This window comes from Erpetoichthys calabaricus, chromosome 1 (genome assembly GCF_900747795.2).
Source record: "Erpetoichthys calabaricus chromosome 1, fErpCal1.3, whole genome shotgun sequence".
NCBI lineage: Eukaryota > Metazoa > Chordata > Cladistia > Polypteriformes > Polypteridae > Erpetoichthys > Erpetoichthys calabaricus.
Genome location: NC_041394.2, coordinates 71,551,491 through 71,570,600, shown reverse-complemented (window position 1 = coordinate 71,570,600; position 19,110 = coordinate 71,551,491). Strand labels below are relative to the sequence as shown.

The 19,110-nt window shown below is 40.4% G+C and overlaps 3 protein-coding genes and 1 long non-coding RNA gene across 7 annotated transcripts in view; 1 reads left to right on the top strand and 3 right to left on the bottom strand.

Annotated features, from left to right (window-relative positions):
* The window catches only part of LOC114651757 (secretory phospholipase A2 receptor-like), a 166,268-nt gene that overhangs the window by 105,307 nt on the left and 41,851 nt on the right, over positions 1 to 19,110 (bottom strand). The window contains exons 1-3 of one of the 2 annotated variants that reach the window (XM_051929408.1): positions 5,696 to 5,790; positions 4,980 to 5,081; positions 3,211 to 3,612 (exon numbers count right to left, since the gene is read on the bottom strand). The exons of the other annotated variant lie outside the window; for it this stretch is intronic. Coding sequence (XP_051785368.1) covers positions 3,211 to 3,612; positions 4,980 to 5,046 — 469 coding nt within the window. The 5' untranslated portion in view covers positions 5,047 to 5,081; positions 5,696 to 5,790. Of the gene's footprint in view, positions 1 to 3,210; positions 3,613 to 4,979; positions 5,082 to 5,695; positions 5,791 to 19,110 lie in introns of those variants that run through there. 2 annotated transcript variants of the gene reach the window in all.
* Positions 1 to 19,110, top strand: part of LOC127528620 (uncharacterized) — a 140,975-nt gene that overhangs the window by 82,518 nt on the left and 39,347 nt on the right. For all 3 annotated transcript variants that reach the window (XR_007935367.1, XR_007935365.1, XR_007935366.1), the window contains exon 2: positions 3,354 to 3,448. This is a non-coding gene — a long non-coding RNA (uncharacterized LOC127528620). The remainder of the gene's footprint in view (positions 1 to 3,353; positions 3,449 to 19,110) is intronic.
* Positions 1 to 19,110, bottom strand: part of LOC114651765 (macrophage mannose receptor 1-like) — a 136,500-nt gene that overhangs the window by 105,218 nt on the left and 12,172 nt on the right. The window lies entirely within an intron of this gene.
* The window catches only part of LOC114651773 (macrophage mannose receptor 1-like), a 55,797-nt gene that overhangs the window by 25,292 nt on the left and 11,395 nt on the right, over positions 1 to 19,110 (bottom strand). The window lies entirely within an intron of this gene.

Sequence of the window (19,110 nt, the reverse complement as noted above, 5' to 3'; positions counted from 1 at the left end):
TATGGTCAAACCTTTCATATATTAAACTTAAAATTTTTAAAGCTATGTCAGCTGTGTTAAACAGAAAAGGAACCAACCCAGAATAGAGTACTAGTTGAATGCCAGGAGCCTTCATTCATAATGGGCAGTACTTAACACACACACACACACACGCGCACACAAACACACGCACACACACACGCACACGCACACATGCACACACGCACGCACGCAAACACACACGCACACACACACACGCACACACACACGCACACACACGCACACACACACACACGCACACACACACACGCACACACACACACACGCACACACACACCTCATATGTTTAGTATTTACTGTTTATCTTAGCAAGTTCACATTTATAAACGAAAATGCTTTTCAAATCATGTGATAAAATGTGATTTTTGTGTAGGAATCAATAATAATCAAACAGTAGGTGAAATCTATCATATTCATCTTGAACAAATATGAATGGGATAAGGTTTCCAGTGCTGTTGATGTTTGTTGTCTTGAACTGAACAAATTGAAAGGACAAAGTTTACATGTAGTGTTATAATGAAATGACATAACAAAGATTCATAGCATCTACACACCACGTCAAGGACATCATTTTACTTTGTGTGCATTGCAAATGTATTTCTTGCACTTGATGCATGCAAATGGTGTCTTCCTGTCCTTCTTGGGTCAACAAACATTACAGCGCTCCCTCTTGCTGCTACTGGCAGCAACCTAGAATGATGAAAGGGCGCTGGTAAGTTCTAAAAGTCTAATCACACATTCATACTTGCTTCAAGTTTTGGAGTTGGTGGTCCTGTAGCTCTAGCATCCTCCTTCTGTGGCCGTAGAGGATGGGGTCCTTGGGATGTGTTGTCTTCTCTAGATTTAATGTCTTACCAATTACTTACTGCTCTTGAAGAAAGAGTCGTCTCTTCTGTAGCTTTCCAATATTCCAATTTGGATTCAGTGCCATCCAGATGTCAGATGCTCTGTAAGCAGAGACCTCCAAAATATTGAAACATATTACAAGTGGCCAGCGTAGGGAGCTTCTTTTACAGCTGTGGCCACTCATCAATTTATCTGAGTTATCTGCATTATCTACTCCAACTTTTGTAGCATTGTAATCCATAATGATTTCTGGTTTATGATGCTCTTCACTTTCATTTCGGTGGTCCCTATACAGTGTGCTAATGAGTGCCACATTTTTCTTCTTTTTTTGGAATATAAGACACCGATAATGTGTTGGCTGTTAATAGAAATTTACTTGAACTGACAGGCCTGTTCTTTGCTGAGGTGGGAGCTCTGGCTTGTTTCTCCTTATTGTTCTCACCAATATTAGCTTTCTCTTAATGAAGAATAATTGTGCAAAAAATAAAATTGTCACATGTGATGCTGTGACCACGGAGTCCCTGTGTCATGCCCAGGGCAACCCACATTTCTTGGTTTTTCTGAGGAGCTTCTCCATCCAGTATATACCTGCAGGTTCCATGAATATAATGATGTTGCATCATAGGCAGCCCAGTTCTTGATTCCATATTTTGCAGGTTTAGATAGCATGTATTTCCTGAAGGGGCATAAGCTACTCGTCAACAGTAAAGTTGGTTCCTGGGCTGTAGCACAGGGGAACGTGTTCCAGCCACTTGTTCCACACTGACTTGATTGAAGACAGCTTCTCTCCCTGTTGTCGAGGTGATCTGATATCTCAGTTATCAAAGCAGCATCCTGGAAACTTTGTAAAAGATTTGCAGAGACATTGTTTCATTGAAAAGTTCTTGGCCAGTTTCTGCATTCCGCAGGTATTAAGTGGACTCTTCATTGGATCTGAAAATATCAGCAAGTATAAGAAGCCCAAAGTATGCATTTAAATTGGTTTGGTCAATTTCTTTCAACCTCTCTCCAAAAACATACCTCCCCTCCAAATTTGTGCAGTCCAAAATGATTTTCTGGATGGTGTCTGGAATGAAATGTTTAAAAGAAGACCTGATGTCTTGCACAAGAGAAACTGCCATTTATGTTTTCTCTGGTTGCATCTTTATCACTTTGGCAGCAAAGTAGGGTGGCTCCTTCCTTCTTCAAGAATTTCATTCAATTTCATTATTTTTGAAATCCATAGTTCTTCTCCTGTGTGAGAGAGTCAATCCTATCCTCTTCTTCAAACTCAGCTGTCATCTTCAAATTGACAGAAACATGATGCTCATTTTCTGAAAATTCTTTGTCTTTCAAAGTGGTCACTCCTTTCACATTAGCTTCTCTTTATTCTAAAATGATTTCTAAGGTCATCTGAGCAGAGATTTTCTTTGCCATATTGGTTGGTGTTTGGAAAGAAGCCACATATGAAGAGCAGTGTATTTTTTGCATCCCTATCCAATTCCATTTTGAAAGGAAATTACAATGATTGGTCTGATGGGATTAGGTGTTTGTATAAAAGAAAATGGTATTGTTGGAGATTGTGTGGGTATGGAGGAGTTGATGGAGGAGTTCATGATCGATGGTGATGTAAATGATTGGTCCTGTGGGATTAGGTTTTGAATATTTTGAAACATTGGCGATTCTAAATTGGCCCTAGTGTGTGCTTGGTGTGTGGGTGTGTTTGTGTGTGTCCTGCGGTGGGTTGGCACCCTGCCCAGGATTGGTTCCTGCCTTGTGCCCTGTGTTGGCTGGGATTGGCTCCAGCAGACCCCCGTGACCCTGTGTTCGGATTCAGTGGGTTGGAAAATGGATGGATATTTTGAAACAATACCTGAAAAGTAATGTCATTGTTTTATCGACAGTTTCCACACATGCATTGCTCCCGGGTCTACCAGACATGAACATCACAAACGTAATGTATGTACTTGATTAAAATTCTTCTCTTAACATGTTCTTCAAAGAAAATGAGCAAAATACATTGAATCTCAAGTTGAAAAAATAATTTCCTGTATATTTTTGAATTGAAAATGGGTCTAACAGAATTGAATACTACAGAAAGATGTGGTAATGGGTTTTAAAAAGAAAAACAAGGGTTATATATATATTTACTCTGCTTTACTCTGCTTTCTCAAGATAATTTTTCTGTATCTTAATTTTACATCTTTGGTAAATAATTATTTGCTTGCTTCCCTTTTGGATTTTTCTTTATTATAAATTACAGCTTTTGTATTCAGTATGACACTGGTGAGCCTCATTTGTGCCACTCTACCTCCAGACACGAGTCTGTCCTCAGCTGTAACTTACCTGCATAGCAGATGAAAGTCTTATTGTTTCGACAGCCACAGTCATTCCAGGTGCCATTGTGGTTTGTTTCATTTCTGTGGTAGTACATGGTGCCACAAGATACAAAATTATTGCTTGGTTCCCCTTTATTCCAGTCTCGATAGGTGAATGTTTCACCGTTGCTCCATGTTCCATTGGTCATATTTATATCTTTTAGCCCAATCCAGATTTCTGCATCAGAGTAATTTTCTCTTGTAAGGTTGTCCAGAATTTCGTTAAGTTCTTTGTCATCTGCAATAGTCACCAAGTCAGTGAAGTTACTCCAGCAGTAAGCCTGTGCATTTGTCCAGTTCATTGTTTCATTTACATAATAATAGTTAAACTCCTGGGATCCGTGCACAGCCAGTACAAACAATCTGAATCCTGCAGCAGAAAATGTCAGAAAGAAAAAGCAAAAAGGAAACCATCAGCTGTCAAACTGTGGCTGAGCACTAAACATGCAGTGGTGTCCTTATTCATTATAAAGCTCCAAATCAACTTTTGCTAAAGATTATCTCCCATGGTCAAACTTAAAGACCTGTGCTCATGTTGCAGGACAGTTCTTCAGGCAGAACCTGATAAGTGATGTCCTCAGAGTTCAGGGTGACCATCCTAGCAATGAAGAGACTTCAGGGTATCTGACCTTAAACTAAAAACAGCAAAAGACAAAAGGAGAGCAGCACAGGAAAAGCAGGACATGACACTGACTGACCTAATGAAGCTGTGGACCTAATAAGAAAGGCTGGCGACCTGCACAGGTGTGACCCAAATCGCTGTGCAACTGACCTGACACAATGGCTCTTGTAGTGCTTCACTGGAGCTGAGAAGGCCATTATGAGCTTCTTACACTTTTTTTTGGCAACTCTGAGCCACTGCCTTCTGGGCAAACAAAAGTACTGAACTTTCTCAAAAAATCTTGAAAGAATACTAAAAGTATTAAAGTGAGCCCATTTTTGTCAGGATTTTAAGTATTTATTTAGAGGTTTAGCATTGTCTTAGCTGTATATTATGTTTTTCTTTTACAATTGTTTGTTGTATACAGTGTCCTTGAGTTCTCAGGTCTTCCTTGTAGGATCTTGTATTTCTATTTTCTAAAATGCTGAAAATCATGACATGTGGTGAAAAAACAGAAAACATCAAGCACAACAGAAATGGGAATAGAGAAAGAAAAGAACTGTGGAGGGCAAAGCTGAAAACACAGTGAGAATACTCGATTGTCATTCATTTTGCTTGGCACTTTACACAGACTTAGCAGATGAAGTAGGAGAACTTAGGACTGAGTTTCAAATGGAAAGAGACATCATGTAGTTAGGCTGTTGTAGCACATGGCTATGTGACCACTGCACTGCAAATGTGGGCTTCTCAAAGTGTTTGAGCATCCACTCCACATAACATCACTCCATCCTAAAGGTAACTTGACCCTGTCACCTTGTGCTGTATGTCAGCAAGTGTTGAGAAGTCCCGACTTGACAACAGGACACCAGACATCTTAATGAATACCAGGAAACAAATTGCATAAACATACTGTATTTTACACATTAGAGTTCTTTTAACAGTATACCTTAATATTATCAAACTCACATATTCCTGGACAAGTTGCCGGTCTATCACAGATTCCTGACTTGCACACACACCCAATCACACCCAGCCAGTTTACAGATACCTGTTAACCTGTGCCATTCATCTTTAGGTCTTTACTCCTTTCATGATATTTCTCTGTTGACTTAGCCATCAAGATTGAAATGACTTACCTGCAAGAATTATTAATATCCTGCCCATCATGTTTATCCATCCACTCAATCCACTTTGCGAATTCATTTTTTTTCTGTTACAATGTTGCTGGAAACTGGAGCCTGCAGAGAAACAATGAGAGAAAGCAGCTCTGAACTTTATGTTTTCTTCTGATTTAAAAAAATTCCTACAATGAAGAAACAGATGTTTGTACTTCAAATAATCAAGCAATTGCATTTGCATCCATGTACTGCACCTGCTTACATCCTTCATGGAGAACAAAGACTGAACCAAATCAAGACGCAGTACCTGTACAGCCTGGTGAAAACACACCCTCCATGCCAATTTGTAATTACCAATTAACTTGAAAAGCACAAATACTGTATGAAAAACATGCAAAATCCAGAGTGTGAAGTGGCTGAGCCACTGTGCCACTCTACTTGTTGGTCTATTGCATGGCCTTCATAGGCAGCACTTCCCAGTAGAAGTCACAGGCAACAAAATCTGTTCTGATTGAAGAATGAAGGACTGAAACAGACAAAAACATCAACAAATGTAAACCTTCTCAGATTAAGCGTGGCAATTGCATTGTCTAAAACAAGCTTTCAGTTTCTACCTGACTGTTAGGCTGAAGGTGTTTGCTAGTTAAGGTGAGTCTCGTGTCCCTTCTGACATCGAGTGGCCAACATAGACTCAAGAATGAACAGTCACTTTACACTTACAGAGTTTTGCTTACCTAAAGCCTAACTGCTGCTTAATGTTTCCAAGAATTGTGGTCAGCAGGCTGTGTGGATGTCTCCGCTTCAGTTTGTCCTTACTGACAGTGGACGTTCACACTCTGCACAGGTTTAGATGGTGTGTGTTATTGCCTGGTGTTTAAATAGACTTTCTGATATGCAAATTACTGCTTTGCTTGTTGACATTAATCCTATGGAAAATTCAAATTAATTTTCCTATGTTGGACTTGTAACAATATTTTCATTGAAAGATAACGACAGAGAATCACAAAAGGAAAGATTATATTTCTTTCATATAGGAGAAGAAACACAAGGGCTGGACTAGCTGACATTTGGATTATCAGTAACATCTTCAACTAACATGCAAAAGGAGAGAAACGTCATGAAAGAGCACACAGGCAAGCGGGCTTTCTGTTAGTTCTGCACATCAAGTTCCTTTTCGTGTAAAACAGCAGCATTAATCTGTTTAATTTTTTTTGACATCTTAGGTTTTGCATTCGTGAGCATCGAGGTTACAACACTGCTGTTGTGTTCTACTTGTTTGTTGACTCAGAGGTGTGAGACAGAAGCAGGCAGTGGTGTCTTGTCTAAATGACTTCATGTGTGTGGAAAAGAGGACAACAGAAGCAGGAACACTGCAGTGGCCTTGATATCACTTGTCATGGTGTGCAAATCATTGAACCAATTAGCCTGTATTTTATATAACTCCAAACACAGCATGTATCATCATAGAGCACTTCACAGGGACAATAGGAATACAATACAATATGAAATTTAGAAGCCTAACAGTACAATTTGCAAAAAAAAAAAGGAAATGGTGGCACAGTGGGCAGTGCTGCTGCCTCATAGCTCTAGAGACCCTGACTTCATCACTGGTTGTATGGAATTTTCATGGTGTCCCCCGTGCTCAGATGTGTATCCTCTGAGGACCAAAAGAGTTGTACTTAGGACTGTGAGGGTGTCCTCTGATGGAACAACTACTACTGCGAAAATACGAAAAATATGTAAACAACCTACTTATTGGGAAATATACCAAGAGACAAAGCAAGCAGAACCCAAAACAAGTTTCTATATGTATTTTAAATGCATCTAAAGGAAAAAAGAAAAAAATAATGTCAAAGTATATAATTCCACTCTCACTCTAAATTTTAAATAAGTAAAGGCAGATATTATAGAATAAAGTATTTTCTTATATATTACGCTACCGTGGCTGTCCGTTTGTCTGTCCAGGATTTTAAATCACCTGTAGTTCGCAAACTGTTTGACCTACGTGACATCTACTGTCCGCTTACAGGGTGATGATTTTTATTACTCTTTTTATTTTTATTTTATTGTAGAGTCAACTCTCGGCAACAGGGCGGCCGTGTGGCACACACATACGGGTGCCGTTCTCATCCCACCACCTTCGCAGATTTTTGAGGCAGATTGAACACTTAAATGCCATCTTAAGTGAAAAATTAAGAAAATCTGACTTCATCAGTTTTAACGCGACAAGATGCCGATGGAAGAAGAGAAGAAGCGGGCAAACAGGGTGGAGAAAACATGAGCGGCTCAGGAAGCAGCAAGTGCATCAATCTCTGAGCAAACAAATGCTAAACGTACAGAGAAAGAGGATGAAAACTATGAATGATGAAGTCAAGTGTATTCACTGCACGTTATCATGCAGTCTGCCGTTACTGGTAGTTCATTAAACAAAAACTTCACAAAAAGTAAAACACAACGCAATCATCATATGGAAAAATAGAATGTCCTCACAAACTACAGTAGTTATAAACCCAAATTTAATATCCCACGTATAATAAAACAAAATTTACAAACACAACAAAAATATATGTTGTACATATACCAATGGAACATACAAGAAAATATTATAATTACTGTACAAAGGCAAAAACAAAAAAATTCTAATAAATAATACACAGACAGTATAATCAGCAGCAAACAATAGGGGGTCCGGTTTGGTGGGCTCAGGATTGGGTCACTGCTTTTTGCAGATGATGTTGTCCTGTTTGCTTCATCAGGCCGTGATCTTCAGCTCTCTCTGGATCGGTTCGCAGCCGAGTGTGAAGCGGCTGGGATGAGAATCAGCACCTCCAAATCCGAGACCATGGTCCTCAGCCGGAAAAGGGTGGAGTGCCCTCTCAGGGTTGGTAGCGAGATCCTGCCCCAAGTGGAGGAGTTCAAGTATCTCGGGGTCTTGTTCACGAGTGAGGGAAGAATGGAGCGTGAGATCGACAGGCGGATCGGTGCGGCATCCGCAGTAATGCGAGCATTGCATCGGTCTGTCGTGGTGAAAAAGGAGCTGAGCCGCAAGGCGAAGCTCTCAATTTACCAGTCGATCTGTGACCGAAAGAATGAGATCGCGAATACAAGTGGCTGAAATGAGTTTCCTCCGCAGGGTGTCTGGGCTTTCCCTTAAAGATAGGGTGAGAAGCTCAGTCATCCGGGAGGGGCTCAGAGTAGAGCCGCTGCTCCTCCGCATCGAGAGGAGTCAGATGAGGTGGCTCGGGCATCTGATCAGGATGCCTCCTGGACGCCTCCCTGGTGAGGTGTTCCGGGCACGTCCAACCGGGAGGAGGCCCCGGGGAAGACCCAGGACACGCTGGAGGGACTATGTCTCTCGACTGGCCTGGGAACGCCTTGGGATTCTCCCGGAAGAGCTAGAAGAAGTGGCCGGGGAGAGGGAAGTCTGGGCATCTCTGCTCAAGCTGCTGCCCCCGCGACCCGACCTCGGATAAGCGGGAGACAATGGATGGATGGATGAACAATAGAACAATATTGTAGAACAAACAATACAAACTATTTGTACAATAGAACAATAGAAGTTGGCGTGAGCCAACTAACAAAAAAAAACTATCAGCACTTGTTATTTACAATAATTATGAAATATATATTAATATATACTGTATATGATGTGATGTAAGGTGTAGATCTGGCCAATGCGTTTGAAGGAAGAACTTCTTCAGGGCACAGAAAACCAATAATGAACTTAATTAAAACTTATTTGAAATACCTATGATATAGGAACCAGGACTAATAACAGTAGATCCACCGCTCATCCATCAATCAATTGACCAAAAATGAAAGCTGTATGAACTTTAAAAATAACCATACCACATAGAGTATTTATAATCACTTCAGAAAGAAACTACTTAGCAAAGGGTGAAGCTCACCTCACCCGTATGTCAATAAGTAAATATAAAAGAAAATCAACTAAAGGGCTTGTAACTAGCTGGAAGAAAAATGAACAAGAATAGAAAATCAATAAAAAAAAACTAGAGAGAGCGCATACTGTACATTACAATATGGAAATAATGAAAACTTGTGTACCTCACACACTCCACATAACGCATAAATCTGCATCTGTCTCACCGTATATCACAGAAAACATGCCTATTCAAATGGTTCATTAAGACTAATGGGGTGTACTGTAAGGTCTTTAATTGAAAAATCCAGTGTGCGTCCCTGAGTAGCAACAGATTGTTAAAATTACCCCGACAGGGGTGTGGTTTTACTCAGTAAACTTAAGGTTTGAGAGTTTGTAATTTGTAGTAATTAAAGGTCTAGATGCGGGATGCTTCAAAGATTTGGTCCTGATGTTGCTTTTATGTTCTGTAATATAATAATGGATAGAATGTAGGGTTTTGCCGATGTATAGCAAGGGACAGGGGCAGAACAATAGATAAATGACAATATTTGAACTGCAATTAGAGACTGATGTCTCCCTGTGGGGACATTTGCATTTTTCGCCTGATTTTTCTACTTCTTTGTCATCTTCTTCGCTTTTTTCTACAGACTCTAATGTAGACCACACTCTCATGGGCTCTTTTTTAGACCAACATGCCTTAACTCTTTCAGGGCTCATGTCAACTTTTGTCAAAAGGAGGAGTTGACAATGGTAATCAAGTGTAAACTGGGACAAAACCAACCATTATGTTTTTACTTGGAGTCTTGTTGCTAGAAGGAAAGTTACTTTGTTGGTTTTGACTGAGATTTCCTGCACTGCCATGAGTAGCAAGGCACAAACAAGAGCAAAAATGGCCCTGACACCTGGCAAGAGACCAAAGGGGATGCGTAAAGCAGAATATTTCCCAGGGATGATGTTTTGTCTATTCTCTCTGAACTGGACTATGACTTGTTGGACTCCGATTTTGATACAAGCGATTGAAGACAAATGTAATGTTCCGGCTTCAGCTGATTGTTCCCCAGCTATTCGTTGAGCTTAACAGGTTCAAGTAGCTGACATGCCTATGGCGCTGTTCGCCTGGGGGGACTGCCACTCAACAATGATAAGAGGTAGAAACCAGATTGCAATAAACTGGGACAGTGACCGCTGCTGCTGCACCAGCCACGCAAAGACAGCCTGGCAGCAAGCCTGCCACACATTCTTGGCAAACTGGCATGCACAGCATGCAACAAAAGATGTGTCTTATTGAATTCTGTGGGAAGCCATTGCTTTTCAGAAAACTATATTTTTTGTAAAAAATATTTAGCCCTCAAAGAGTTAAAGTCATGCAGACCTTACCGTATGTCCACATACCTATCACCCTGAAAGTCACAAACAGGAAAAACAAAAGACTTGTGGGGAGCAAATGCTGCCTCCAACAACAACGTCATGCTAATGACAGAAATGAAAAGACGCAGCGTTAAAATAAAGCAAACACTGCAGCCTAACAACGTGCAACGGAGGGCAAGGCTTGAAGTTTTCACTAAAAATATTGTCTATCTGGAGGTATTTTCTCGAGAAAATGATTAATAGAACTCATATGCTAGCGATATGGCTAAGACATGGTATCACCAGTGTCTTCTTACAAAAGCCAGTGGGGTAGCAAGCACAGGTGGGTCCACGTTCTCTGCCCTCGGTAATTCTTAAGAGTTAGCAACGCCTCTCCAAGTTCATGAATATAGTGAAACTGCTAAGGAGTCTTCAGGTTGTTTTTTGTCTTGAAGACCATACACAAGGAGTTAATAATATTTTATCAAAAATGAATGCATTTTGCACATTCTGAGCATACAAATGAATGAATAATGTCCATCCATCCATTTTCCAACCCGCTGAATCCAAACACAGGGTCACGGGGGTCTGTTGGAGCCAATCTCAGCCAACACAGGGCACAAGGCAGGAACCAATCCCGGGCAGGGTGCCAACCCACAGCAGTGAATGAAGAATGTAAATATGGATTATGTGACATGAGTTATGTAAGAATTATGTAAGAATTCTTCTTCTGTTTTCTTAATGGACATTTTTCACATCATTTGCCAATGTCCAGGCTTGGTCACCATTGGGTCCCATTCATTTTTAATCTTGTTTTTTACTTTCTACGTCAAAACATGAAATTAAATTTTTTTCTTGGCCACCAGTACAGACTACATGAGGTAAGTAACATATAAAAAAAATAATTTTTGGATGGAGAACTTATTTATAATGTTGCTTAAGTCTTGGTGTAAGATAGAAGGGTCATAGGTTTATGGGGCATTGGACTCCTTGTGGAAAAAATGTAGCACCAATGCATTGGTTAAACCAGGGAATGGGACACAGCAAGTTTAGGACAGGCCAGGTGTATAAAAATTTATTATAAAATAAAATATTATATCCTTCACTAATGGTACGGTGGTAATTCTAAGATAGAGGAGGATAAAGAATATTGTGACACTCACTATAATACTGATTTGAAGGAAAGTTCCTGGCAAAGCTTGATGCCATCATGGGGTCCTGCAGTTGGCTCTGTTCACTTTAGAAGTGTGGGAGGCATTTTTCCTAGATATGCGCAGGAACATACAGTATCTATCTGTCCATAGGTGAGCTTCAATTTTCAGTGAAGTTGCAAGAACTTTATACTTTTCTCAAGGTCTTTGGTTCGAAAAATAAGAAAATGCAATTTCCAAACATGGGGTTCAATCTTTTTTAGCACAGTCCAATTTTAAATAGTACACAGTAACTCTTGAACCTAAACGGAGCGTTGTACCACCTACTCTGCTTTAATAGCCTGTCTGAGTTGCCTCCACTTTTCTCTTCACGTCTCTTTTTTGCTCTTTCCCTGTAAGCTGGCTTGTGTGGCTTAAACTGTGTCAGCTGTGCCTATTCATGGCCTCAGTTACCCGTTCAAGGTAAAATTATATAAAATGCAATAAAGCTCACAGATCACAGTGGCACACTTCACTAACAGACACCAAAGTAGAAAATGCATTTTTGTGAAGTTTTCACATATGAGGAAATGGAGAACATCCAGCATTAACAGTAACTGCTTAGATGAAACAAGCTGAACTATAACAAAACACCAGGACCAAATAGCATTTATCCTCTAGAGGTTAAGGAGGTGAGTGAGTAAATAGTAAATCCTTGATGCATATTTTAGGAAGTCACTGCAAACTGGGAAAATTGCTAAGGACTGGAAAATGTTATCCTGTTATATAAAGAAGGTGATTGGGCAGATCCGTCTCTATATCCATCCATCCATCCATCCATCCATTATCCAACCCACTATATCCTAACTACAGCGTTACGGGGGTCTGCTGGAGCCAATCCCAGCCAACACAAGGTGCAAGGCAGGAAACAAAGCCCGAGCAGGGCGCCTGCCCACCGCAGCCGTCTCTATATATAATGACAAATTGTCAAGTTTTTGGTGTCCACAAGAGAGCAGGAATTTCTGATGGCCAACAAGACAAGCAGCAAGAAGCACAAATAAAGATGGATGTAAAGGCTAGCATATAAGGTAAATAGAAGTTCATAAATGCATGATATGATCAAAACAGATAGACTTACCATTGTATTATTGTGCCCATATCAGGCCTATATTATGTCAAATTTTTTCTAACATTCTGAAATTCTACAGTATGTCAAAGCAACAAAATTATCTGATCAAAGGGCGTATTTTCGGTAACTTTTCGATAAGATACCGTATTGAAGGCTAGTAATTATCATTATACAGCCCACCATGTTCATCCATCCAAACATTTATTTTCTGAATTCAATTTTTCCATTACATGGTTACTGGAAACTGGAGACTGATCCAGTGCCACTTGAAGCGAAGTAGGCACCAACCCTGGATGAGATACCAGGTTTCATGTTTTCGTCTGGTTTAAAAAGATTCCTACAATGAAGAATTAAATATCTGAACTTAAATTAATAGAGGAGTCATCTCTCCATTAATTTTTGTAACTGCTTCATCAAAATGAAAATACTCATGGCAACAATCACACTGTGCAAATTTAAAGGGTTCAATGAACCTGACAATAAACTTGAGTATCCAAAAAAAAAAAAGCAAAAACATGGGGGACATGCAAAATCCACAAAGACAATGAGTGTGCCAGGACTGAAACTCAGTGCCCAGAAGCGTGAGGCACCAATGCTACTGTTCTGCTCCATCAGTCCATTCTTTACCATACAGCATGGCCTACATAGGCAACTGAACTTATGCAAGTGAACGCTACTTTCTGTATGGCATGAAAACTAATATGAGAACAAAGCATGTAAATCTAAGATTAGGGTAACAATTTGCAATATTTCTCAGTATCAACTTGTCTTGTCCTTTTCAAACAAGAACAGAACTAGCCAACCCGCGGCGTAACGTACGCCGCATAATTATTTATTGATGGGTGAACACTTCCTGAAAGACACAGTTGTCCAAATGGGGTGGGTTTGAGGATATGTCTGTAAGAAAATGGAAGCCACGAGCGACCGTGGCAGGGCCGATCCGAGGACCTCACTAAACCATCAAATCGGTGTGTACAAAGGGCAGGGACGTAATCAGTGCGAGCTTATGACTCGCTCTTACTGGGAATTTGCAAGCCCCGGTCACCATCACGAATGGGGTTCAACGGTTTACCCACGCCTCTCATCGCCGTGTAGACACATGTTGATCCATTCAGTGTAGTGCGCGTGCAGCCCAAGACATCTAAGGGCATCACAGACCTGTTATTGCTCAATCTCATGTGGCTGAAAGCCACTTGTCCCTCTAAGAAGTTGGACGCCGACCGCTCGGGGGTCGCGTAACTATTTAGCAGGAGGGAGTCAAGTTTCAGCATATCCCACGGTCTCTGTCTTAGTGAATTGTTGGTGGGCGGGGCTCTGTGAGTTGGCCGGCATGGCTCTGGCTCTGTCTTGCGTGCTCCATGGTGTCTTGCGTGCGACGTGGTGGATTATCTATAAAAAAGCAGCTGGAACCGAAAAGAACAATGAAAAGTCAACGTGGCTCAGAGGTGCATGTGGACTGTAGCAGAGACGAAGGCGAATGGGGCGGTGTTTGGTGAGCTCTTGTGAGTGGGCACATGACCAGGCAGTGTGTATGCTGTGGACTGTAGCAGAGACGAAAGCGACTGGGGCGGTATTTGGTGAGCTCTTGTGAGCGGGCACATGACCAGGCAGTGTGTATGCTTTGAGAGTGAGGCACAGATGTGAATCGCTGTATGCAGCGTGTAAAACAGTTTGTTTGTCGCGGATGTGAATCACTGTATGCAGTGAATAACAGTTTGCGAGGGGTATCCCATGGTCTTAGAGTTGGTGGGCGGGTCTCTGTGAGTTGGCAGACGTGGTTTCATCGTGCGTATCTCATGATCTCTGTCTTAGTGAATTGTTGGTAGGCGGGGCTCTGTGAGTTGGTGGGCATGGCTATGGCTCTGTCTTATGTGCTCCATGGTGTCTTGCGATGCCTTAGTGAATTATATATATAGATTGTTCTGAAACACAAATTTCTGCTTTGTATGTTCATGTACATCCAATTCAAATGAATGTCCCTTTTCAAAACTTTACAGAGAACAGTGGAAAAGCTGCAATAAGAAAGAAGATATTATATATGATATGAGATGAAAAATGCCTGGCCTTGGCTGACTGATATTTGAACGAACAGCCATATTTCCAAATAAAATGCAAACCCAAGATCAACATCACGAATAATGAGCCGGTATACAGACAGGCTTTCAGTTAATGTTTTACTTTAAGTTTTCATGTAAAACAGCAAGACAAGCTGTTACATTTTTTTTAGATCTTTTTAGATCTTTTAGTTTTGCTGTCATGAGCAGTGAGGTTACAACAACACTGACGAGTTCTTCCTCTTGGTCATCGACTTGTAGGTTTGAGGTAGAAATGTGCAGCCATATCTCATCCAGCTGACCTCATGCGTGTGGAGGGCAGGAGAAGCATTTCATTGAAATGTAAAAATATGAAACCTTATTTCATGTAAATAAAGGTCACATCAAGTAAGACCAAAACCAGCTTGTCTTCTGCCCTGTGATATACCGAAATATAATAGCCGATGACTTGGGCACCCCATCCCAGCTTTGCTCCTGTGCCAGGATAGGCCTTGAACTGGAATAGACAATTAGGGTGAACTGATTTACACCATCACTCACTATACAAAAAACCCTGATGACACACTTCTGTCTATTTCTAACATCACAATATGAATGCTTACTTTTTATTGTACATTGGTCAGCTCCACCCCTGTTTAATTTCTGCCAGTTTGAAAAAAACAAATAGCACACTTTTCAGCCTTGAATTTGACCATTTCAGAAAGTTTGAACCCTGATGACTGTTTTAAATTTCTACACACCGTTTCAAATTCTTAACTACTGATTCTTAGAGATGTGTGATTTTTGTAAACCTTTATTAAGGATTTTCTACCCCTTGTATGAGTTTCTGTGTAGGACTACTTGTGTTGTGAAGTATCGTGTTAAATAATCAGACGACACAAAAGTGGTCACAGGTCACTTGCGCAGCATTATGAAGAGAGCTCACTTTTGGAATTTTTGTATTTTCACCACATCTAATACACCCAGGTCATCCAGTTCAGGGTCACCTGGTGGCTAAAACAGTCCAGGCAGTACTGGGCACAAGGCAGAAAACAGCGCTGGACAGATTGCCAGTCACACACAGGTCCAGTTTGGAGTTGCCAGTACACCTAACCTGCATGTCATGGGTAATGTGGGAGAAGATATGAAGCACCTGAGGAAACCACAGAGGGAGGACATGCAGACTCTACATGGACAGCAACATGACAAGGAGTTCAAACCTGTGATGCTCTAAGGTGGCAATGCTACCCACTGCACCACCATGGCGCCTTATTGCAGTTGTTGTTGCCCCAAGTTATTAGTATATTAAAGGTAGTGACCCAATCAGGGTAATGTGCGTGTTTTGTTTGCCTTACTTTTGTTAAGATAATTTAAATATCATAAAGTAATTGTTAAATTTTATCTTTTATCCTATTATGTCTTAATTAGTGAGTAGTTCCATAAATCTTTTTCCTATGTGTAACTTGTAAATATTCTCTGTAGCTGAACTACTAATGGACTATTACAGGTTGTCTTATTACTAATGACACAATGGTCTCAAGACACTTTTTCAGCTCTGTTCTCATGTGGCACTCGGTGTCACTGCTCTACTGCCAAGCTGTTCATTGCTGATAAAGGAGCACTGGAATCACTGGGTAGAAGGGTCCTTCCAAGGTGGGAACCAGTGGTGGGCAGGGTGGTATTCGATTGTTGGATAAGCTTACCTACTCCTGCTCATAGCAGGCTAATTTAGAGATGCCTGTAAGCCAAACGTCCAAGTGTTCAGGGTGTGGAGGGAGACACGAGTACTTCAAATCAACCCCATGTAGACAGTGACCAGCTTGTTGACCCAGGACTGTCACCTTATCAGACTACAGCTGAATGAGAACGACTTTATTGTGGAAATCCTGAAAGCTAATTTTAAAGATCTGTTAATGATTTACTAGCAAATTCAATTCAAATAGCTTTATGGAGTTCAATTCTGAAGACAGTAAAAAAGACATTGTTAAAGCAATAGGGCTGCTCCAGGTTTTGTTCTCTTTTTTAAACTGATTTAACATATTAATGTATATATTGTAGTTCAGTGACTCAAATCTAGTCATGTAAGTATGTCAACTAACAATCATATTTAAATTCTCCCTCCCCATCCAGCAGGAAAAATCAGTTGTTATGGAGAGTGTTGTACAAGGCACTATAGTTAAAGAGTGTAGAGTTGAAGGGCTTGCAGCAACAACACCTCTTTATTGACTTCAATGAAGCATTCTGTCCTCTCCTTACACTGCCAGTCAAACTTCTATAATACTCTAAAATACCCAGGAGGGGATGGGTGGCCAGGACTCTGACTGTGGCTGACTTTCTCTGTTATGTCTGACCATGGACCCCCAGAGGTTTGTTTTCTTCCAGGATGCTGCTGGATGAAGTTTTTGTTTTCCTCTCCACTGTCGTCAGCTCACCTTATCTCAATGATAATATTCATGGAGTTATATTTCTTGTAGTGCAGTGAGCAGACCCCTGGATATGAACAGAATGATAGACATTCCCTGCCCTGCAGGAGTTTGCCAGTTACATTGCTGGTGATAATCTTGGGAAAGACCTCTAAAGGTCATGCAATAATAGAATTAATATAACATATTAAAATCAGATCAAAGATCAAGACCAAGAGAGTAAACCCCTACAGAAAATCTGAACTGAAGCCTTGAAATCAGGTTTGTGGTAAATTCTATCGCCTTTCTGGCAGCTCCTGTAATCAAGGAGGTTGCAAGTGGAGACTTTTTTGTACCACTGGAGAGTGTAGAATTGTCCCTGTGCAATGATTCTTCCACTTATAATCTTTCAAGCACAGGTTGTTTTGCACCAGTTCTTTTTTGCAATTTCAGTGCAGTAGTAGAAGGGCAATGGGAGTGTCTGGTAGGGTTACAACTATGGAAGATAAATATTTATATATTAGCATAAATAGCATATTAGCATAAATAGCCAAAAAAGTAATTAACAGCTTCTCAAAGCATTAAATTTAGCATAAATTAGAATGTCAACTAAATAGTTAAATAAAAAAACATTAGCTATATTGCATTATTTTTAAGCTTGGATCAGAATTACCAATTTGGGAAAGGAAGGACAGAAGAGAAAGAGAATGATGCACAGAAACTATCGAGGACAGAAGAAGGGGAAAACATGAACACGTGTTCATGGTTAGGAAGTAAGGAACATAACAAGGAAGAAAAAATGGTTCTGGTAGGCACGTGAGAAGCCAGCTGGAATAGTGAATCAGCAGAAACAGCAAGAGGCATTGCTACTAACAAGGTCAAGATGATGTAATGCATGAAAAATAAAATTAGTGTATTCATGTACTAGTAAAAATAAATATACACAAATATATAAGCATTAACCTTAGTGCAGAAAATAATGCAAGTCAGGCCTGCCACGCAAAGAATTAAATAAAAGTACATGCTATATTTCTTTTTAATTAAAAGCTTAGCTTCAGCCGCTATATAAAAAATAGCTTGAAGGCCAAGGGAAAGGAAATGATAAAAGTGCCCAAGAATGGAAGAAGAGAACATCTGATCAGCCTAGGCCAATCATAATAAGCAAAACAGAAACTAAAAATGGACAATAGACAGTAACATACTGGAGACCAGCTGCAGGTAAAATCAGGAGATAATAATGATTCCCATGAGACTCGAGGTATCGGCCGGACAGGTGCAGAGGGGAGTCAGAGAAAAACAGCGAATGAGCTCATTTGAGTGAGGTCGGAGTGATAACAATTTACTATATAAGTTTTGGGTTCTGAACTGTTCAGGGCTCAGCTCAATTTGGCCGTGTTGGGTTGAGTCTGTGTTATTATTATTGTTATTTTATTGCAATAAAACTATAGACTCTGTTTGCCTATCCTCTGAGTCCTAATAGGCTTCATTTCAGGTAAAAAGCCTTTTGGTGACAATTTTTCGCCACGACACAACTGGCAGTCATAGTCCCAAATCTGCATGTAGTTGGCATCTGGCTAAGTTTTAGCTCTTCTCTTAACCAAATGGAGCAGAGAAGTTCGGCAGCCCTCTTTAAGGACTTGGTGGGAACAGGAAGAGGTGTCAGCTGACAGTTAAGCCATTCATACAGTAGAAAACAAAAACAGAGACAAGGAAAACTTCTTCAGACTAGTTTGAATATGGAAAACTTATGGATAGAGACGATACAGCAAGACCTTATGGAAGATCATCCCTTAAGGAACCAGCTTGGTACAGAATCAACACTGCTGCTCTTAGTGATACACATCTGGGTGATGAGGGATTGATTTACATCTTACTCTTATTGAACTTTCAGATCAGCAATGCTTCTCGCTCTTTCATCTAAAACAGCCTTCACGTTGTTGAAGTAGCCAAGAAGTGGCTGGGAGTCACTCTGAAAAGCAATTTCTCCTTTCCAGTTTTCCTCCAATTTTGATTTTTTTTTTTATGTTTTTTGTTTTTCCTCACCTCAGCACATGTTCTCCTGTGTGAGGCGTATGTACCTGTTTACCTTTCAACTTTTTTACTAGATTTAATGAAAACATAGCCATGTGGGGTGGTGTGTTTGAGAGCCAACTGTGTATTTGTTATTACACAGCCAAAAGAGCAGAAGTTGGATCACAGAAAAAAAAATTACAAACCCCAAGGAA